This window comes from Schistocerca serialis, chromosome 1, assembly GCF_023864345.2.
Source record: "Schistocerca serialis cubense isolate TAMUIC-IGC-003099 chromosome 1, iqSchSeri2.2, whole genome shotgun sequence".
Classification (NCBI taxonomy): Eukaryota; Metazoa; Arthropoda; class Insecta; order Orthoptera; family Acrididae; genus Schistocerca; species Schistocerca serialis.
This window is the reverse complement of record NC_064638.1, coordinates 1,072,097,745-1,072,121,308: the sequence shown is the minus strand read 5'-3', so window position 1 is coordinate 1,072,121,308 and position 23,564 is coordinate 1,072,097,745. Positions and strand designations below refer to the sequence as shown.

The following is a 23,564-nucleotide window of genomic DNA, read 5'->3' as shown; positions in this document are numbered from 1 at the left end:
GGAAATCTCGAATTGTCCCATGTTCCTAACTTCCAGACATTCGTTTGGTGGATAGATTTGTTTCGGAAGCAGCCGTGCTTCCCGTTACTCTCTGTACGAGCAAAATACTGCCTCTGTTGTGCTGTTCTCGCTTTCAGCTTATCAGGGGAAACGTATGAACTGCCGCAGAGGTAGCGCAGAAATGCTGCAACTGGTGCATTTATAAAGTCAGCGCCGGCTCGCAGAGTGGGAAGTTACAGACTGTTGGCACTCGAACCTGGACTCTAAATGTAGGCGGCGATACCCAGATGTCATAATCCCGCGCTGAATCAACGGCGGTAATTTCGCCGCAATTTAGGTGCTGAGCGCAGCGGAGCAGCTCGTTCGCGACGTAAACGAAGCGTCGCATCCCCCGCCTCCACCCCCACCGCCCCCACACACGCCTCCTGCGGCCAGTCGTGGCGCAACTGGAGACTTGTGCGCTATCCAGGGCCGTTGCTGGCACCTATCCACAAGCTCTTCACAGGCCTCGTACAGACTGACAGCCCGCATACCATCCCGTTCACCTTTGCTATGTACGGCTAGGCATCTTCCTCTCCAGTGATGAGGGACCCATTTTCATATGCTTTAATACACATTAACGTCTACAGACAATGCCCAGCATCCTGCAACACAGGAGTAGGTAGCCTTGCACTCCATAGCGCACCCCGCGCAATATATACTACAAACCAAAGCTGAATTTGTTAATGAATTAAAACCAATAAAGAAGTTGCTTACCGGAGTGGTTATATAGTGCGCCTCTCATTGATAACGCAGTAGAAGGAAGAGACAGAGGATAACAGCAGTCCTGTATCCTCCTCAGAAGACACTAAATCACACTGACAACAAATGGATTCTACATGCTTTCTCTGCTAAGAATGCTGTTATCCAAATTCTGCTCAAACAGCAAAGACAAAATTAGACCTTTAGAAGAGAGCGGAATTTGTAGGATTTTGTGCGATGTACGTGACAAATTCTATATGAGTCTATCATGTAGGATTATAACTATTAGACTGGCTGAAAATTAAATGAGTTGGTGACCGAAAAATACTGATTCCACCTTTGCTGAACATGCTGTGAATGAATGTAGGTTCTTCGTAGAGCAAATAAAGGCAGGAGACTGGCATTACTTAAAATAATGGCTATCAGTAAACTCCGATCACAGAGTCCTGGCAATCTTTAATAATCAAACACAATTTTATTATTCCCCCTTGCTAAAGTAGCTCTCAGGATAATATAACTGTTGTTAACAGTGTAACTGTTCGTCACCCATATTCCATTGACTCCTTCGTCCCCTCTGCCCCCTATTCTTTTTCCATGTTCATTACATTCAACTGTTATTTTACCGCCGGGCGCTGTGGTCGAGCGGTTATAGGCGCTTCAGTCTGAAACCACGTGACCGCTACGGTCGCAGTTTCGAATCCTGCCTCGCGCATGGATGCATGTGATGTCCTTGGGTTAGTTAGGTTTAAGTATTTCTAAGTTCTAGAAGACTGATGACCTCAGATGTTAAGTCCATAGTGCTCAGAGCCATTTGAACCATTTTTGTTATTTTGCCAGTATAGCATAGTAGTTTGTGCCAGTGCTCACTTCTGTACTGTTATGGCCAGTATATTCTTATACTTTAATGTATGAGTGCAATGCCGTATAAGGTTTATTTTTTAATACTTCATGCTTGTGGTGCTTGTGGTTTTCGTGCAGATATATAGCCGTAAAAGGTCACATGCCTGTGGAAATTCAATCTTTGTATTAATGTTGTGTGGACTGTCTGTTTCGCGTTATGTTCTCTGAGGGTGGCCCAAAAAGCCGAGAGCCCGTTCATAAGGAACCGATACTGTGTATTTCGGTTTTTAATATGTGTGCGGATTATTCCATAAATTTTATCTGAGTATTAGAGATAGAGGCGAAGTTTTTCCTTCCCTGTAACATATATTTTAGTGTAGCTAGAGCTGAATAATGGTGGTACTACATCCTCACTGTATCTACAGAGCAGAAGGTATTAGGTCATATAATATTGTTGTAAGAAGATGCTTTGTTGGATACTAACGAGTATTCTTTCAGGTATCCTTCAGCACAAGTAGTAACGTGCTGAATAGCTTTTATCTTAACAATGGTGTGTATAAATAAAGGAGCTATAAAACTGACTAAAGTGCAATACAGTGCTAAATAGTTTCTGGCATTCACGTCAAGTGGTTTGGAGAGTTTGTATGTAAATTCGGTTGTTGAAAATCGATCTGAACGTCACAGTACGTCACTACACCATTTTGATCTGATAGGCAACTGAACTACGCATCCTTCCCCCTCTCCCCACCCCCAAAGTTTACCGTGGCACCTAAATCACGATGCATGTTTCCATTTGTCATGTAAAACGAATCATTATCAGAGAAAAAGCGCTAGGCACTGGGGATCGAACCAGAAGTCGCAAAACCTGTGACGGGAATGTGAAAAGTAAATCTTTTAAAGCAAGATTATGCAACAAGTGTTTGTGATTCTTTGAGTGCGAATGTACTGCCTGAATAACGGAAGAAAATAGATAGATGTAAAGGTAATTTCCGGAATAGCCCAAGGGAGTGTGATAGGAACATTACTGTTAATCGAGATGCTCAAGACACACCACTGGCAGACGTTACAAGAGTGGCGTTGTGCATCAAGGAGAGATTCACCGTTAACATTTCGAGAGAGAACTTTTAAGGAAGAATGGGTTCAAATGGCGCTGAGCACTATGGGACTTAACTTCTGAGGTCATCAGTCCCCTAGAACTTAGAATTACTTAAACCTAACTTACCTAAGGACATCACACACAGCCGTACCTGAGGCAGGAATCGAACCTGCGACCGTAGCGGTCGCGCGGTTCCAGACTGTAGCGCCTAGAACCGCTCGGCCATCATGGCCGCCGGAAGAATAGGGCAACATATTATTTCCTCCCTCATAAATCTCGCGTAATGACCAGAACGAGAAAATTTGAGAAATTAGAGCCAATACAGAGGCGTACCGGTAATCATTCTTCCCATGCGACCTTCGCGAATGGAACAGGGTAGGCGGGGATCAGTTATTCGTGCTGGAACTACCCTAGACCATCGTTAGGTGGGTTGCGGAGTGTGATGTAGAGTAAGTCCAACTTTCGCTTGATACGGTGTTACGGAGCTGGTATAAGGGTGTCAGAACCATTGACTGGGCTCTGTGTCTAGAAGAAATCTCGGCGCTTCGGCTATTCGCTGGCCATAAGAATGCGGCAGCAGGTGCGTGACCATGTGTCACAGCTCAGGTAGTGGGTCATGGCAGTGGCGAACGAGCGCTCTTAATGAAGTCCCAGCTGGCGGCCTCTGCCAACACAAAGATATGCGTCGTTGGGGGACAGAAATTTCTCGAGGTGTAGCTAATTGCGGGTCACCTAGCAGCGAAGGAATGTGTGTGTGTGTGTGCGTGTGTGTGTGTGTGTGTGTGTGTGTGTGCGCGCGCGTTTCAGAGAGACGGGCGACAGCCGCATCCTGCCCCGGTTGGAGTTGGAGGCGCCCAGCTGTGTCGGGGCGTCTTGCGTCAGAGACGCCGGTCTCACCACCCGAAATATATCAGGGGGAGGGGGGGAGGAGCGCAGCGTCCGCCCATCTGCTCTCACCAGAATAGACGCCGCGTGGGCGTGGCAGATGGCTGGCATCGCTTCGGTTCACGCCTCCTCCAAAACAGATGCATGCTTGTCTGTCGCGGCAGAAAAAATCTCACCGACTCTCGATTTCCTCTGGCCGGAGGTATATGTGCGATTATCCACTATTAGTCGAGATAATGTAACATTACATATCCTGATAACATTACGTATCTTGAAGGTAAAGGGTGATAATATTACTTTGAGGAGGCGATGATTTACAGCTTGTAAAAAGGGTTGAAAAAATCTTGGATGCACACAGCTGTAGTACTCAAATTTTACCACGCAATCAGTTTAAGTCTTTAACAGGCCGTCTTCAGTTGTCTTGTGAAATCCTAATGAGATGTGTGAAAACTCATAACCACTAACAATCATCTAATGCTTGGCCGCAGAATTAATAGACCCTATTTTTCCTCCTGAATAGAAATGTTGGCTCGTGCATGATGGTTGTTAGTGGTTATGACTTGTCATACATCTGATTAAGTTTTTACAAGACACCTGAAGATGGTCTGTTAATGATTGTAATGAAGACTGAGTAGTGCAGTTGTATGGAACCATGATTTGTCAAGAAAAGATAGATAGGTTCTATTAACACAGAGAATAAGGTCTACGGCGGTGAGAACAGAAACCTAAAATCTTTTCTTGACGTAATCTTGTCCGAGTTTCCTCGCTGGATTCGCTATTTATATTGAGAGACTAGAAGCGGTCGATAGAAGCTATACTTATTCCATCTTTTTATACAGCAGCACCACCGTCGGTTGCAGTTTATGTTGTTGTTGTTGATGTTGTTGTTGTAGTCTTTAGTCCAGACGAGTTTCGTTCTTTGTAGTTTCTTCGTTTGACGCTTATTTAGTGAGATATTTGGCCCGGTCACGATCAATGGACCACCCTGTGTTGTTGTTGTCGTTGAGGTCTTCAGTCCTGAGACTGGTTTGATGCAGCTCTCCATGCTACTCTATCCTGTGCAAGCTTCATCATCTCCCAATACGTACTGCAACCTACATCCTTCTGAATCTGCTTAGTGTACTCATCTCTTGGTCTCCCTCTACTATCTTTACCCTCCACGCTTCCTTCCAATACCATATTCGTGGCCCCTTGATGCCTCAGAAGGTGTTCTACCAACAGAAGCCTTCTTCTGGTCAAGTTGTGCCACAAACTCCTCTTCTCCCCAGTGCCTCCTCATTAATTACGTGATCTACCCATCTAATCTTCAGTATTCTTCTGTAGCACCACATTTCGAAAGCTTCTGTTCTCTTCTAGCCTAAACTATTCATCGCCCATATTTCAATTCCATTCATGGCTACACTCCATACAAATAATTTCAGGAAGAGCTTCCTGACACGTAAATATATACTCTATGTTAACAAATTTCTCTTCTTCCGAAACGCTTTCCTTGCCATTGCCAGTCTACATTTTATATCCTCTCTACTTCTACGGTCATCAATTGTTTTGCTTCACAGATACCAAAACTCATCTACTACTTTAAGTGTCTCATTTCCTAATCTAATTCCCTCTTGGAGTTTATATTTTCCATTTATCCGAGCATCAGGATATAACATAGCGGAGATTCAACAGTTTCTCCCAAAGGTCACAAAATTTTATCCGATATTTTTCAAATTCTTATTTGATTAATTTGTTGAATGAAGTCCGTTTGTCTTGTCTTGAAGGACACAAATATCAACAGTTCGGGCGAAATGCAGAGTTCAACATCTGGGTTCATATAATCAACGACAGGAGTTCTGTAAAAAGGTTTGAGAGCAAGTCACTATCGTCGCATAAGTAACGTGACTTTCTGTTATCCTATTTTGGGCCGATGAAGTTTCGATCCGCCTCCAGTGTTGAATGTTTAGTTACCCCTGCCAGCGAAATCCTCGCTACGTTTGGTTAACAGCGAGGGAGCGGTTTGAAAAAAATCATAAAATCGGGATGGTTGATCCTCTACCTGGGAACTTCTTGGCAGCAAGGAGAACGAAGCATAGCTCGCTCGACACCCTCAGTAAAGAATTTTTAGTGCTTTTCAACTGTAGCAATGATTTGGGTACACTACATGACCAATGTGGAATTGACCAGTAGATATCACGAGCGGCGGACCCTCCAGCTTAAAAGAAGATGAGCAGTATCGTGTTGTCAGTAGAGAAGCAGTAAGAGAAGATCTGGAGAACGCAGTAACTACGAACGTGTACTAGTCATTGGGTGTCGCTCGAGTAACAAATTCATCAGGGACATTTTACCCTTCTAAAGCTACTCAATTCGACTGTTGGTGATGTCACTGTGATGTGGCGACGCGAACGAACAACCCTAGCGAGTCCAAGGCCAGACATAAGTAATGCACTGACGGGCAGTGAACGTCAAGCATTTCGGAGGGTGGTTGTAAAAACCCGCATTAAATCAGCGGAAGGAATCGATTGCGAGTTCCAAAGTGCAACCCAGTGGTCCAGCTAGTTCAATGGTGTGCGTAGGAGTAAGAAAAATGGAGTCCAATAGTCGACCAGCTCCTCGAAAGTCACTCATTTCTGTAGTCAGTGTTAGGCGATGCCTGAGGTGGTTTAAACAGTGGAGGACTGGAAGCGACTAAGTTGGAGTGATGAACCACGCTACACTCTGTGTCAATCCGAGGGATGGGTTTCGGTTTGGCGAATGTCTGGAGATGGTTCAAATGGCTCTGAGCACTATGGGACTCAACATCTGAGGTCATCAGTCCCCTAGAATTTAGAACTACTTAAACCTAATTAACCTAAGGACATCACACACATCCTTGCCCGAGGCAGGATTCGAGTGCCTGGAGAACGTCACCTGTCACCATATGGAATGCCAATAGAGGAGGCGGTGTTATAGTGACAACGGACGATGTGGTGTTACGGTATGGAGGAGTTTTTCGTGGTTAAGCTGTGATCCCCTTATTGCGCTTAAGAGTACCCTACATACGGAAGGATATGAATACTTTCAAAACTGTGTACCGCGAATGGTAGAGGAACAGTTCGGAAACGATGACGATTTGTAACAGCATGACCATACCCTATCACCATCTGTGAAACAATGGTTTGTGGACAGTATCTTTCCTGAAAAGGAATGGCCTGCCCACAATCCTCGCTCCAGACCCCAGCGCCTGACACCGCCTTCATGGTTTCGGCTCTTGAGGAAGAAAGGGCTCTCATTCCTCCAAAGACATTCAGACAAATCATTGAAAGCGTCCCCAGTAGTGTTCCAGGCACCATAAAGGTGGCGAAGGGTGGATACAACCCATATTAATCTCCTCTATACGTGTGCGGACGCTTTTGATCAGACAGCATATGTGTAAGTCACTTCATGGAACGGATACACGCTTAATCTCTAATCCCAGCTGACCACCTTCGTTAAGCGGTTCTCACGTACAACTAAACCACAAGCAACGATCATTCTTTATTTCCAGCGCTACCTTAAGACGTAAGCATTAGATATCAGGCACTTCTCAGAAGGAAGGAGGAACATGAGCAAGAAATGAATGATAAGATCTGGGAAGCCTCGAAGAATATCTAAGCAAATGTATATAAAAATCGACATAGTTTTAAAATTTTTACCGTTGCACGATTCACAGACGTTCAGTACATAAGGAAGAAAACTCTGCTATACTTGGGAAGGGAAAGAAATTAATCGCCCTGCAGGAATCACTTGAAGCAACTTAAATCACTTAATAAAAGTAAGTCTTATGCCCCAGACTGTATACCAATTAGGTTCCTTTCGGAGTATGCTGATGCATTAGCTCCGTACTTAACAATCATATACAACCGTTCGCTCGACGAAAGATCCGTACCCAAAGACTGGAAAGTTGCACAGGTCACACCAATATTCAAGAAAGGTAGTAGGAGTAATCCACTAAATTACAGGCCCATATCGTTAACGTTGATATGCAGCAGGATTTTAGAAAATATATTGTGTTCGAACATTATGAATTACCTCGAAGAAAACGGTCTATTGACACACAGTCAACGTGGGTTTAGAAAACATCGTTCTTGTGGAACACAACTAGCTCTTTATTCAGATGAAATGCTGAGTGCTATTGACAAGGGATTTCAGATCGATTCCAGTTATGCGACTGGATTTGTGATTTCCTGTCAGAGACGTCACAGTTCGTAGTAACGGAAAGTCATCGAGTAAAACAAAAGTGATTTCTGGTGTTCTCCACGTTAGTGTTATAGGCCCTTTGCTGTTCCTTATCTATATAAACGATTTGGGAGACAATCTGAGCAGCCGTCTTCGGTCGTTTGCAGATGACGCTGTCGTTTATCGACTAATAAAGTCATCAGAAGCTCAAAACAAACTGCAAAACGGTTTAGGAGAAATATCGGAATGGTGCGAAAAGTGGCAGTTGAACTTAAATAATGAAAAGTGTGAGGTAATCCACATGAGTGCTAAAAGGAACTCGTTTAACTTCGGTTACACGATAAATCTGTCTAATCTAAAAGCCGTAATTTCAACTAAATACTTAGGTATTACAATTACGAACGACTTAAATTGGGAGGAACACATAGAAAATGTTGTGGGGAAGGCTAACCAAAGACTGCGTTTTGTCGGCAGGACACTTAGAAAATGTAACAGACCTACTAAGGGGACTGCCTATACTACGCTTGTCCGTCCTCTTTTAGAATACTGCTGCGCGGTGTGGGATCCTTACCAGATAGGACTGACGGAGTACATCGAAAAAGTTCAAAGAAAGGCAGCAAGATTTGTATTATCGCGAAATATGGGAGAGAGTGTCACTAGAAATGATGCAGGATTTGGGATGGACATCATTAAAAGAAAGCCGTTTTTCGTTGGGACGGAATCTTCTCACTAAATTCCAACCACCAACTCTTTCCTCCGAATGCGAAAATATTTTGTTGACACCGACTTACATAGGGAGGAACGATTACCAAGATAAAATAAGAGGAATCAGAGCTCGTACGGAAAGATATAGGTGTTCGTTCTTTCCGCGCGCTATACGAGATTGGAATAATAGAGAATTGTGAAGATGGTTCGATGAACCCTCTGCCAGGCATTTAAATGTGATTTGCAGAGTATACATGTAGATGTAGGAGCGATCACTGAAACCAAGCTGGTGGTGGTCGGTCTAGAATTTTAACCTCGCTCTCGGGGAGACATAAAAGCGGCATCCCGTATATATTTGCACCAGTGTTATAAAGCCAGTTTGATATTTTTGTAGGGTGGCGGGAGGGATCAGACTTTTACTTCACATTGCACAACGGGTGATTTATTTTATCTCACGATTTGCCCATTTCCGCAGTCTGCTTATTTGCGAAACCCACGGCGCCGTTTGGCGGCGTCCAGAAGTAGCGTGCCGCGCCCTGCAGAGAGATCCGACAAATATTTAATCCGCTGGCAGCGGGCGCCGTTTTACTGTGTAGAAGTGTCGGGTTGCGGGATACCAGACCCTCCGGCGCGGGCTAAATACGGAGCCGGAGAGCGCGCGCGCCCCATGACACTAAATCACTGCAGCCCTTTACGACGTCTCCTGTCCGCACACTTCCGGCGTCGTCAGTCGTGGAACACAGGAAGCAAGACTAAAGTTTCACGACCCGTCGACAACGAGGTCATTACAGTCGGAGCGAACCTCGATAGGGGAAGCCAACTCGGCTGTGGCCTTTTCAAAGGAACTATCCCATCGTTTGCTTTTGATCTACTTAGGGAAATCGAGGAAGACCTATATCTGGATGGCCAGACAGGGATTGGAATCGTCACGTCACGGAATGCCCATCTAGTGTCCTAAAAATATATCATCTTGCCCGGTGTCAGTCATGGCAATTCCTGCGAACTGCACTATCTGATCAAAAGTATACGGACATACATGTGTAATACGTAATTGACTGCTAGATGTCACGAAACGCAGACAAACCATTATAAAAGGAGGCGGCGAGGGGGGGGGGGGAGGGTGGGGCAACGCCCTTGCCGCAGTGATGACACCGGTTCCCGTCAGATCACCGAAGTTAAGCGCTGTCGGGCTGGGCTAGCACTTGGATGGGTGACCATCCGGTCCGCCGAGTGCTGTTGGCAAGCGGGGTGCACTCAGCCATTGTGAGGCAAACTGAGGAGCTACTTGTTTGAGAAGTAGCGGCGCCGGTCTCGGAAACTGACATAAGGCCGGGAGAGCGGTGTGCTGACCACATGCCCCTCCCTATCCGCAACCAGTGACGGTTGTGGGCTGAGGATGACGCGGCGGCCGGTCGGTACCTTTGGACCTTCATGGTCTGTTCTGGAGGAGTTTAGTTTTTTTGAGGGGGGCGGGGGGGGGGTTGTGTTGTCAGCAGAGAAGCAGTGACATCAGAGTGGATCCGTCGGGAGAGCTCAACAATTTCGAAAGTGGGCTAGTCATAGTACGTCACCTGAGTAACATATCCATTAGGAACATTTCAACCCTGCGTAAGCTGCCCACGTCGACTGTTGGTGATGAGATTGTGAACTGGAAAAGAGAAGGAACAACCAGAGCGAATGTATGACCAGGCAGATCTCATGTACTGACGGAACGTCGAGCATAGCGGAGGGCGGTTGTGAAAAAACGCATGAAATGAGTTGATGGGATCACTCGTGACTTGCAAAGTGCTGTCAGCAGCACAGCCAGCACAATAATTGTGCGTGAGGAGTTAAAAATAATGAGGTACAGTGGTCGAGCAGCTTCTGATAATCTGCACATATCTGTAGTCAATGCTAAGTGATGTTTGAGGTGACGTGAAGAGTGCAGCCACTATTCCCTGTGGCACTTAGATGTGTACTGTTGAGTTGCGGCAGCAGTGAAGTGCAAAGGAGGTGGTTTTACGGTATGGGGGGTGTTTTTCGGAGTTAAAGTGTGGTCACCTTATCGCCCTTACGCTAAATGCGGAAGAATATGAACTGATTTCAAGGCATTATATACTGCTTTCAGTAGAGGAACTGTTCGGAGACGATGGTTGCTTATATATAAAAAAATGGTTCAAATGGCTCTGAGCACTATGGGACTTCACCTCTGAGGTCATCAGTCCCCTAGAACTTAGAACTACTCAACCCTAATTAACCTACGGACATCACACACATCCATGCCCGAGGCAGGATTCGAACCTGCGACCGTAGCGGCCGCGCGGTTCCAGACTGAAGCGCCTAGAACCGCTCGGGCACTCCGGCCGGCTTGCTTATATCAGCATGACATAAAGCATCATCTCTGAAACAACGGTCTGTGGACACTAACATTCCTGAAATGGACTGGCCTGCCTAGAGCCTCGACCTGAACCCAATGGAACACGTTTGGGATGAGTTAGAACGTCAACTTCGGTCCAGACCCGAGCGTCCAAAGTCATTACATTCTCTGGTTTGGACCCTTGGGGTAGAATGAACTGCCATTCCTCCACGGAAATTCAGTCCCAAGCACAGTTCAAGCCGACATAAAGGAGAAGGGTGGACACACCTCATATTAATGTTGGCTAGCAGTTTGATCAGATTGTATTCATCTGAGGGAAACAAGAGCGTACCCAGGATCTGAGTTAGAGGAGAGAGACAACACTCGTTAGTCTCGCGGTAAATGACAAAATAGTTTTGAGGTATCACGACAGATGGTTCAAGGTATACTTACTAAGTACTAGTCAGTATCCACTACTGTTCTGGCTGTCTTCAAAGTGATACTGAATCGGTATGTCTGTTTAACTAGTGTGACAGGATTTGGTTGGCGAAGATATTTTTCTTTGTAAGGAGTGGTGAGAGTCTAGCTGCTGTCCTCCTCTGCCCCTCGAAGGGTGCATTCTTGCGTTAGAAAACATGACTCCAAATTAACTATAGAACTACCAAGTTAATGTAACAAACATTTTTATGTATCCATCGAAGTTTATTGCAACCCACTATCAGTTTAGAGTCGCTCGATCGGTTTCATATTTCACTAGCTACTTCATTTTAATAATATTCTTAGTTTTACTATCTGAACTGTTAAAATATTTACAGGGAATAACTTTCCCACATGATTATATATTAGATTATATAAATTACATTCTGTCTGTGTACAACAGGTGCTGGATTATAGCACGCTTACCCAGTCTGGCTCCATACGCCTTGTGTCGCTGAGAATTCTGAACCTCCGTTTATTGATGTGTGTATAAATTTGTGATAAGTTGACAGATTCTGATTGAGAGAACAAACAACGTGGTGCATTGATTAATTAGCACACAAGGCTCGCATTCGAGAGGAACGGGGTTCAAACCCACCTAGAGCCATCCAGGGACAGGTTTTTTTATTTTTTTTTTATTTCTCTAGTGCACTTCAAGTGAAGTCGAGAACGGTCAGTTGTCTGGATCGTCCTTATCAAATATAGAGTGTCTGATGTCCTGAGAGAGCTTTAAATAGTTGTTTTCTTTCCATCCTTTTGAATAAGGAACCAGAAGGAGGTATTGTGCCTTGTAGATGTAGGACAGCAGGAGAGTTAAGTATCGTCTCGCCGAGTTCGGGAAGGAAGCATAAGGTTTAACGTCAAGTCGATGTCAAGGATGACCAGAAATATCGACAGTGACCTTGCTAACATAAACACACAAATTTTTCTCAGGTGATTTAGCAAAACCTTTGAAAACATAAAGGCATATGGTTGGACGAGGACTTGAAACGTGCATTTGCTGAATACGAGTCTTCCCCGTCAACACTGCGGCAATTGGAGAGTGAAGAAATAAGTAGATAGGAATCAGTCGTAGACTTATCCACAGAGCGATGTCGACTTTCTTTGGAAGATAATGAGTAAACACAAGACAAGGTAGGCAGCGGGACTTTCGCTACGCACAAGCACGGTTAGTTTCTGCTGTCTGGATCACTGCACCACTAATCCCGCTGAAATACTGGACAAGCACGATTGTCAGCCGACTCCCTGGTTCGAAAAAGTCTGCAATTCTCCATTGACGTCCATACTGATTGTTACCAAACTTGAACCCACTGAATACGGTTCCAGTGCCAGCGGAAAGTACTGGTATAGCCAACACAAATCTGTAAGTCAGAAGAAATAACACGATGGTCCATTTTCAGAAGAGCTACGAAGCATATGCATGAATTGCTCTTAAAGCGATATACACCGACGGAGACACAACATTTGATCTTGTGATTGTAGTTGCTTCTTCTCTGTTATTGTTTTAGAAATTTGTAAATGGATCTCCTTTTGGCTTCAGTTACTGTGTGGACATTACATTTCGCACGTAGGATTAGGCACTCTTTTAGTATGAATAACATTTGAAGCAGCGGAATAAAACCTTGTTAGGTACGAGAAAAGACTCTTGAATATCACTCGAAAACGTTGACTAGAAAGAAAATCTAGATCTACACTCCTGGAAATGGAAAAAAGAACACATTGACACCGGTGTGTCAGACCCACCATACTTGCTCCGGACGCTGCGAGAGGGCTGTACAAGCAATGATCACACGCACGGCACAGCGGACACACCAGGAACCGCGGTGTTGGCCGTCGAATGGCGCTAACTGCGCAGCATTTGTGCACCGCCGCCGTCAGCGTCAGCCAGTTTGCCGTGGCATACGGAGCTCCATCGCAGTCTTTAACACTGGTAGCATGCCGCGACAGCGTGGACGTGAACAGTATGTGCAGTTGACGGACTTTGAGCGAGGGCGTATAGTGGGCATGCGGGAGGCCGGGTGGACATACCGCCGAATTGCTCAACACGTGGAGCGTGAGGTCTCCACAGTACATCGATGTTGTCGCCAGTGGTCGGCGGAAGGTGCACGTGCCCGTCGACCCGGGACCGGACCGCAGCGACGCACGGATGCACGCCAAGACCGTAGGATCCTACGCAGTGCCGTAGGGGACCGCACCGCCACTTCCCAGCAAATTAGGGACACTGTTGCTCCTGGGGTATCGGCGAGGACCATTCGCAACCGTCTCCATGAAGCTGGGCTACGGTCCCGCACACCGTTAGGCCGTCTTCCGCTCACGCCCCAACATCGTGCAGCCCGCCTCCAGTGGTGTCGCGACAGGCGTGAATGGAGGGACGAATGGAGACGTGTCGTCTTCAGCGATGAGAGTCGCTTCTGCCTTGGTGCCAATGATGGTCGTATGCGTGTTTGGCGCCGTGCAGGTGAGCGCCACAATCAGGACTGCATACGACCGAGGCACACAGGGCCAACACGCGGCATCATGGTGTGGGGAGCGATCTCCTACACTGGGCGTACACCACTGGTGATCGTCGAGGGGACACTGAATAGTGCACGGTACATCCAAATCGTCATCGAACCCATCGTTCTACCATTCCTAGACCGGCAAGGTTAACTTGCTGTTCCAACAGGACAATGCACGTCCGCATGTATCCCGTGCCACCCAACGTGCTCTAGAAGGTGTAAGTCAACTACCCTGGCCAGCAAGATCTCCGGATCTGTCCCCCATTGAGCATGTTTGGGACTGGATGAAGCGTCGTCTCACGCGGTCTGCACGTCCAGCACGAACGCTGGTCCAACTGAGGCGCCAGGTGGAAATGGCATGGCAAGCCGTTCCACAGGACTACATCCAGCATCTCTACGATCGTCTCCATGGGAGAATAGCAGCCTGCATTGCTGCGAAAGGTGGATATACACTGTACTAGTGCCGACATTGTGCATGCTCTGTTGCCTGTGTCTATGTGCCTGTGGTTCTGTCAGTGTGATCATGTGATGTATCTGACCCCAGGAATGTGTCAATAGAGTTTCCCCTTCCTGGGACAATGAATTCACGGTGTTCTTATTTCAATTTCCAGGAGTGTATATGGTAGGCTACGAAATCTTCTTTCATCTTCCTTTTGTGTAAAGACTTGTATCTACCAGCTCGAATCGTTTATCGGCGAGTGATAGTTTCTGCAAATCCGATGTCGAAATCTTCCTTGTAGCCAGGCCTGCGACGTCAGAAGGCTCTTTAATAGTTGTAAGTTAACGTAACACCAAGAGAACGTGATCCAGAAGCCGTTCTGGTGCAGTGAGAGGAGTTAATTGATTTCCGCGGTCGGCAGACAAAGGCTTTGGCAGCGACCAGCGGCCGCTCGGCCCCATTGAGTTGTTCTGTAAACCGTGAGGGCGGGGTCAACGCGAGGCGCACGCGCCTGGCGGCTAGCCAACCAGCCAAACACCTGCTGCACATCTGGGAGCCGGGTGCCGCCGGTCATCGACAGCGGACGTCTCTTCGTCGTGTGTGCCACATTTCCCAGCTGACGTTTAGGGCAGTACCATTGCTTTGGTCATCGAAATTGGCACTGTACCATACATTTTGTTGCAAGCGCTAGGGTTTTCGGCTACGTTCAGAAGGAATTTGGGCCACAGTCATCACCATTAATCTTAATTCTTACCTCCATTCATTATTAATATGTACTGTTTCGGATAATGTTACTTGCATTAATAAATACAGTGATCTACCAAATCTCATTTTTTCATAGTGTAATTTGAGAATTTTCAAGATACTGCATGTTTAACATGTTTGTTTCCGTCGTTAAAAAAAAAGAGGGACCACATTCGTGCACTCTCCCTATAGCCCTCTGGAATTTGACTCAATACTTTTCTTTTCTCTTGCTGCATTCTGATAGTCCTTATTGAAAATCGGATTTATTTACTTATGCTGGAAAGGACGATGAGGAATAGAGGAATATCGCGCAAGTTCGCTATTATTGTCCCGTTGGATGTCGGTAATATGAATATTTGTCTCAGACCCCGTATTGAGTCTGCCCAAGTCTTTGGGATCTCCACCAGATCGGATTAAAGGAAGACATCGAACCATTCAGAGGCGGACTGCTAGATTTATTACTGATAGTTTTGGTCTAAACGGAGATGCTTCTTGAATTCAAGTGGGAATCCCTGAATGGAAGACTACGCTTTTTTCGCGGAACACTATTGAGAAAGTTTAGAGAACGATTTTACTGCCGGCAGCGTAAATTTTGTGTAAAGACCGCTAGCATAAGATAATAGATATAGGGCTTGTATGGAGGCACATAGACAGTCGTTTTTCCCTCGTTCTGTTTGCGAATGGAACAGGAAAGGAAATGACTTTTAGTCGTACATGGTACACTCCGCCATGCACCATACGGTGGCTTGCGGAGTATGTACGTAGATGCAGATTCCATACGTTTTTAGGGTCCAAACCATGCGCAGCTGAATGAAACTAAGAAGGTTCAGCCTTGTCACGTAACATATCTGGGGCCTAATACTGTCCATCAAATGAAGGGAATATGTATTGGAACTTATTTGTAAATGACAATGTTCTGAGGTGCTTCTATTCGTAGGATTTTAGTTCGCTATTACAGAAGGAAAAGTGAACTACTCATATCCAAATTAGTTTCAGTCGTTTCCGGGCTAGATCAATATGCTCTGATCAGTCGTTTCTGCGCAAAGTTAAGATACGAGTTTAGTTGCTTATTTTACACTGACACTATCGTGTCTTTTCTTTTGAAAAACACTTGATTCATTCTACTTTTCGAGGCTGTCTTTCTCTTCTCCTACCATAACACAGCTGAGATCACCAACGCATGCCTATGCTATGGCATCTGACTCGATAGTAACCGGTTCGATTCACTGCGATGAAAGAAATTTTCATCGCCAATATTTGGCAACTAAGGGGAGGACAGGAGGTGGCATACAGCCCCTGACCACTAGACTGTGCATCAGTGTCGTGTTTTAAGTTCCAAACCTCTCCAAAGTGGTTCATGGAGTGGGCACATATAATGATGATGGTGATTTGTCCGTCGAACTGGGATGTCAAGTCCAGCGGTTCTTTTAGTACTGGCATCTGGTTTTACCCTCTCCCTTTTCCATCTCATCGTTGGCAACAACACAAACAAGGCACCAAAATTCTCTATACTTTCATCATTGTCACCTAGACAATGTTGCTGTCGTCTTTCGTGCAACCGGTGGTTACACTGAGGAAATAGAAATGGGAAATAGCTAATATATTTTCAGGAAAAGTCTCGTTCGGAACACCCGACAGATTATTTGATACTCACGTGCACGGACAGTGCAGCTGATGCACGTAGTACGAGACAGTGATTGTCCAGGATTCTGCTGTTCGAGATAGTATTCCCCGCATCTTCCTCAGGCCTATCTGTAAACAATTTACGCGCATACTTATTTGTCCTTAACGAGTCACAAAGACGTTATTCTTTTTACGTTTTTTGTATTCCTTCAGCTGCAGGTCGGTGAAAAGTCTGGAGAATAGAGCGTTACGGAAAGGTAGTTTCAGCTCTCGAATAGCATCAATTTGCAGTCGCCACAGAGAGTTTCCGGTTGCGTTATCTGAGAGACGGTTCCGACGAGAATAGTGTAGCTAAACTTAGCCCAGAAGTAGCTTCACTGACTTTCGGCTTTGTCAACAAAACGGTTGTAGAAGTTGCCATGCCTTCTTGGAAACACGAACTGTCCGGCACCCAAGTTACGGACCTGTTCCGTATAAAGCAGGCTGGAAAAACAACTAGCTTTTAGCGGAATTCACGGCGTTGTGTGTGGCTCTAGTTGTTTTGTGTTGAAAGACCATTATTTATAGGACAGCGGACGGTGTTTTAGACCAGAACAGGTTTCCCTCTTTCGACATCCATCACATTGTGCCAGTATCTGATACGCTCGATTCCTGATGCCCGTAACTCTTGTGCTAGAAGACTGTACCAATTGCAGCGCTAGAGGGGGCTGAACACCTTGTTGTTGCAGTCATGAGTGAAGTTAGTGCGAAACATAATCCTCGATATTGCACAACTGCTTGGCTCACACTGGTGTAATTAATGAGCCGCTATGGGACACCAATCTGGCGCCAGAAGCACGGCGTCTGCCCGACAGCTGTAGCTGGGAGAGGCAGTATATCAGCCGTGGCCAGGGTTGCGCCAAGACTCGCACTGCGTGCAACGCCGATTCTAGAATAACTCTTGGCTCTGAAGCCCAGTGCACTTGTTCTGTGTCCGGAACTGCTTGCTGTGGCTCTCGACTTCTTTCAGAACGTCTCTGGAACTTCTTTCGCAGGCACGCTGCACTCGAGATGGTTATTGAAATATAAATATAGTCATCTCGTACGCTACCATGGGGCGATAACTCTTTTCCAGAGGAACCTATTTATGCTCTTAACTGTGCTAGCGTTGAACTGTCACAGAAGCAACCTCCTTCCTAAATGTTTTGTAGGTCATAGAAGGGCACTTCCTTTCTAACTCACAATCTACTGTCATCAGTTGACCGGCCGGTGTGGCCGAGCGGTTCTAGGCGCTTCAGTCCGGAACCGAGCGACCGCCACGGTCGCAGGTTCGAATCTTGCCTCGGGCATGGATGTATGTGATGTCCTTAGGTTAGTTAGGTTTAAGTAGTTCTAAGTTCTAGGGGACTGATGACCTCAGATGTTAAGTCCCATAGTGCTTAGAGCCATTTTGACATCAGTTGACACGGTCATCGGAAAAACCTCATTGTTATTCATTAAAATTGTTCTAATAACGACAGCTAAAAAAAAGTAATGGGAAGAATACATTTGTGTCGAGTTGGAGAGCAGAGTGATTGTGCGTGGTTCAGTCCCACCACTGCAGAAACCACGACCTGTATTGTATGATCAGAAGATGGCCGACGCCAGGCGAAACGGCTCATTTCGTTAGAAATAGATGTGATTGTGCCGGATAATTGTTTTCCGTAAATTAATGGCGCTGAATACAGTATGTTCTTCACAATAATAAGTTGTTTCTCCAATTAGTGAAGGTCGTTGGCATTTACGTGTTGTGGCCGAGCGGTTCTAGGCGCTTCAGTCTGGAACCGCACGACCGCTACGGTCGCAGGTTCGAATCCTGCCTCGGGCTTGGATGTGTGTGATGTCCTTAGGTTAGTTAGGTTTAAGTAGTTCTGAGTTCTAGGGGACTGATGAGCTCAGATGTTAAGTCCCATAGTGCTCAGAGCCATTTGAACCAATTTGGCATTTACGTGAGCCCTTTGCTAGTGCTTACAGCAGTAGTGAATAAAGAAATCTCTCTGTAGGCAGTGTTCTGCTAGAAGTCAAATTTTGCCAACCAATGTAAGAGCTATACAATCACGTTCATGTGCAATACGTCACAAGACAGTGTTATAGACTTAATACTGTGGTATTCATAATACAGCTCTGCCCATCGGTTATGCTTGTACTTTTATATTACTAAATGAATGGGGGAAGACGAAAGGGATTGGCGACGCGCAACGAAGTACCTGAATGAGAGCGGATTTTTTTTCTATTTAGGCTGTGTTTATTTAGCCTTCTGCTTCGATACAGAACTAGTTTCGGCTTTTTAAAGCTATTGTCGATTGCTTAGCTGTGTAAAAAACGCACTGCGTTTCCAAAGCGAAGCTGGAACACAGTACTGCGAACGTAAGAAATCGAAGAGGGTGGCACGAAAGTGTCAGCTTATTCACATGAACGACTACGGTTCCTGTTGGTAGCAATTATACTGTTCTTGATGGTTTGACAGGTAGTCGGTGCATTTAAGGTGGAAGAAATGTAGAAAATTTTAATGCTGACCGAAGAATGAAACTGAGGATAGATTAACAATTACGGAGTTAGCTTTTTATACAGCTAAACACTTCTTAATGAATTAAAAATCCGGAAGTAATTGTGTGACGAATGATAATGACGGCATTGTTTGGGCAGTATTGTTTAGCGCCTATAGCTTGAAGTTAGAAATAAATATACTGAAATGATTGAAAGATAGTTTCTTTAAAGTTGTTTTGCTCATATTTACACCCACACACACAAGCGCGCGCGCACACACACATACGAGCGAAGTACAATTTTTTGCAATACTAGTTGTTGAAAATTTAGTTAAAAATAGACAGAAGTGGCACACTGAAATCTCCAACCTAAGACTTAGGTTCGAGTTCGGGCAACGCACAAAATTTAGAAAGCTGTATAACACTCGTCTCATCTTCAGCTAGAACAGAAGGCGTTTCACCACCCACAATAACGGCTACCCTCTGGTCCGAATAGAAAATGTACTTTATTAAAATGTAGCGAGTGATCAGTCATACGTCACAGCATCACGGACTGAGGCATCTTCCCTCGCAAGTAGGAAGCAATTCGTTAATGGACAGTATCCTATTTGGAGAGAGGTCAGGGTAACTTCCGCCGCTGGAACTTCATTTCATATGACTCGGAAAGACCGGTATGAGATACGTCACGGCCGGACAGTTCACTTCACTGACCACTGCGTATTGTCCCTCATGCGTTGCCACTCCTCTCACAACTGCACGTCATTTTGACTCTACAGCGGGATGACAGGCTTTTGACACTGTACCACACAAGCGGCTCGTAGTAAAATTGCGTGCTTATGGAATATCGTCTCAGTTATGTGACTGGATTTGCGATTTCCTGTCAGAGAGGTCACAGTTCATAGTAATTGATGGAAAGTCATCGAGTAAAACAGAAGTGATTTCAGGCGTTCCCCAAGGTAGTTTTATAGGCGCTTTGCTGTTCCTTATCTGTGTAAACGATTTGGGAGACAATCTGAGCAGCCGTCTTCGGTTGTTTGCAGATGACGCTGTCGTTTATCGACTAATAAAGTCATCAGAAGATCAAAACGAACTGCAAAACGATTTGGAAAAAAATATCTGAATGGTGCGAAAAGTGGCATTTGAGCATAAATAAAGAAAAGTGTGATGTTATCCACATGGGTGCGAAAAGGAACTCGTTAAACTTCGGTTACACGACAAATCAGTCTAATATAAAAGCCATAAATTCAACTAAATACCTAGGTATTACAGTTACGAACAACTTAAACTGGAAAGAACGCATAGAAAATGTTGTGGGGAAGGCTAACCAAAGGCTGCGTTTTATTGGCAGGACACTTAGAAAATGTAACAGACCTACTAAGGAGACTGCCTACACTACGCATGTCCGTCCTCTTTTAAAATACTGCTGCGCAGTGTGGGATCCTTACCAGGTAGGGCTGTGGAGTACATCGAAAGAGTTCAAAGAAAGGCAGCACGTTTTGTATTATCGCGAAATATGAGAGAGCGTGTCACAGAAATGATACAGGACTTGGGCTGGAAAGTTGCGACGGAATATTTTGACGAAATTCCAATCATCAACTTTCTCCTCCGAATGCGAAAATATTTTGTTGAGACCGACCTACATAGGGAGGAACGATCACCACGATAAAATAAGGGAAATGAGAGCTCGTACGGAAAGATATAGGTGTTCGTTCTTTCCGCGCGCTTTACGAGATTGGAATAATAGAGAAATGTGAAGGTCGTTCGATGAACCGTCTGCCAGGCACTTAAATGTGATTTGCAGAGTATCCATGTAGATGTAGATTTAGATATAAAAGCAGTCTACAAAAATGCAGCTAAATTGTAGAAAATGCTGCCTCCACTTAGTGGTTTCCACTATGACGAAGATTACCTGAACTACAATAGGACTGAAAAAGGGACAGCTAGTGTGTGAATGGGCTGACCGCACGGCCTGTTGCCGGAGCGAGGTTGGACAGGGGAACCCCCGCGCCTTACCGGCATGTTGACTGCTGGTTGCTAGGCGACGGTTGCGATGCTGGCCTCGCGCGGAGTGCTCTCGGGGGTCAGGCGGCGACTGTTGCCGGCGCCGGCTGGCGCGCGCTTTTCATGGCCGTCGGCGGCGCGGGGGCGGCGGCGGGGCGGCGGGAGGCGGCTCGGCGTCGCCGCGGGGAGGACTCCGGCGGGAAAACCCGCGGGGTGCAGGCCCCCGGCTAAACTTAGCCCCGGCGCCCACTCCGCCGCTGGAAGCTTCGCCAGCCGGAAGGCGTCGCGGGGGGCGCCCGCCTCACCCCATTTGCGTCACCTGGCTTTTGATTCCCGCTTCTTTATACTTACACTATATTCTCCCAGCTTTCATATTTCTCTTCCCTTTGTTGTGAATCCTGAATCGCTTTGGCAGAGTTGCAACTCGGAGTCAGCGAATACAGTTAAACAGCTTTGTCAATGGTCAGATGCTGTTCCGCAGCAGTCCTGTTGTTAAAACCAAACCCATTCGGGTGGCGAAAACTGACAACAATTCTAAGTTTTATTTATTTGTACCCCCCATGAACCATGGACCTTGCCGTTGGTGGGGAGGCTTGCGTGCCTCAGCGATACAGATAGCCGTACCGTAGGTGCAACCACAACGGAGGGGTATCTGTTGAGAGACCAGACAAACGTGTGGTTCCTGAAGAGGGGCAGCAGCCTTTTCAGTAGTTGCAAGGGCAACAGTCTGGATGATTGACTGATCTGGCCTTGTAACAATAACCAAAACGGCCTTGCTGTGCTGGTACTGCGAACGGCTGAAAGCAAGGGGAAACTACGGCCGTAATTTTTCCTGAGGGCGTGCAACTTTACTGTATGATTAAATGATGATGGCGTCCTCTTGGGTAAAATATTCCGGAGGTAAAATAGTCCCCCATTCGGATCTCCGGGCGGGAACTACTCAAGAGGATGTCGTTATCAGGAGAAAGAAAACTGGTGTTCTACGCATCGGAGCGTGGAATGTCAGATCCCTTAATCGGGCAGGTAGGTTAGAAAATTTAAAAAGGGAAATGGATAGGTTAAAGTTAGATATAGTGGGAATTAGTGAAGTTCGGTGGCAGGAGGAACAAGACTTCTGGTCAGGTGACTACAGGGTTAAGTTTGTGGCACAACTTGACCAGAAGAAGGGATCGGTTGGTAGGACATGTTCTGAGGCATCAAGGGATCACCAATTTAGTATTGGAGTGCAGCGTGGAGGGTAAAAATCGTAGAGGGAGACCAAGAGATGAATACACTAAGCAGATTCAGAAGGATGTAGGTTGCAGTAGGTACTTGGAATTGAAGAAGCTTGCACAGGATAGAGTAGCATGGAGAGCTGCATCAAACCAGTCTCAGGACTGAAGACCACAACTACAACAACATTTATTTTTACGGGCTTATCGTTGGATACAATACAGTTAAGGTTTTTAAGGTTAATTGATATTCTATTGAAATGTGATCGAAGATGCTACTACAGGCGGGTGTCAAATGAATCTGCGCAACGGAAAATAATAAACGCTTAACTGAAGATTTGGCCCTGTTTGACTACCCCTGAAGCATATCTACATCTACATCATTACTCTGCAATTCACATTTAAGTGCTTGGCAGAGGGTTCATCGAACCACAATCATACTATCTCCCTACCATTCCACTCCCGAACAGCGCGCGGGAAATATGAACACCTAAACCTTTCTGTTCGAGCTCTGATTTGTCTTATTTTATTTTGATGATCATTCCTACCTATGTAGGTTGGGCTCAGCAAAATTTTTTCGCATTCGGAAGAGAAAGTTGGTGACTGAAATTTCGTAAATAGATCTCGGCGCGAAGAAAAACGTCTTTGCTTTAATGACTTCCATACCAACTCGCGTATCATATCTGCCACACTCTCTCCCCTATTACGTGATAATACAAAACGAGCTGCCCTTTTTTGCACCCTTTCGATGTCCTCCGTCAATACCACCTGGTAAGGATCCCACACCGCACACCAATATTCTAACAGAGGACGAACGAGTGTAGTGTAAGCTGTCTCTTTAGTGGACTTGTTGCATCTTCTAAGTGTGCTGCCAATGAAACGCAATCTTTGGCTCGCCATCCCCACAATATTATCTATGTGGTATTTCCAACTAAAGTTGTTCGTAATTCTTACACCCAGGTACTTAGTTGAATTGACAGCCTTGAGAATTGTACTATTTATCGAGCAATCGAATTCCAACGGATTTCTTTTGGAACTCATGTGGATCACCTCACACGTTTCGTTATTTACCGTCAACTGCCACCTGCCACACCATACAGCAATCTTTTCTAAATCGCTTTGCAACTGATACTGGTCTTCGGATGACCTTACTAGACGGTAAATTACAGAATCATCTGCGAACAACCTTAGGATCTCTTAATTCTATAAATTACAATCTAAACATAAATGTATGATGAAGGCAACTAATCCTACTAAATTATAAACTCTGTTCCTGCTTATATATTTAT

At 45.6% G+C, this 23,564-nt stretch overlaps 2 protein-coding genes and 1 pseudogene across 2 annotated transcripts in view; 2 read left to right on the top strand and 1 right to left on the bottom strand.

Annotated features, from left to right (window-relative positions):
- LOC126415845 (muscle-specific protein 20) overlaps positions 1–21,221 on the bottom strand; it is a 37,631-nt gene extending 16,410 nt beyond the window's left edge. The window contains exon 1 of the mRNA XM_050083461.1: positions 21,077–21,221. Coding sequence (XP_049939418.1) covers positions 21,077–21,082 — 6 coding nt within the window. The 5' untranslated portion in view covers positions 21,083–21,221. The remainder of the gene's footprint in view (positions 1–21,076) is intronic.
- LOC126415829 (muscle-specific protein 20-like) overlaps positions 1–23,564 on the top strand; it is a 170,103-nt gene that overhangs the window by 71,232 nt on the left and 75,307 nt on the right. The gene's annotated exons all lie outside the window — the stretch shown is intronic.
- On the top strand, positions 9,568–9,685 carry LOC126429294 (5S ribosomal RNA; annotated as a pseudogene).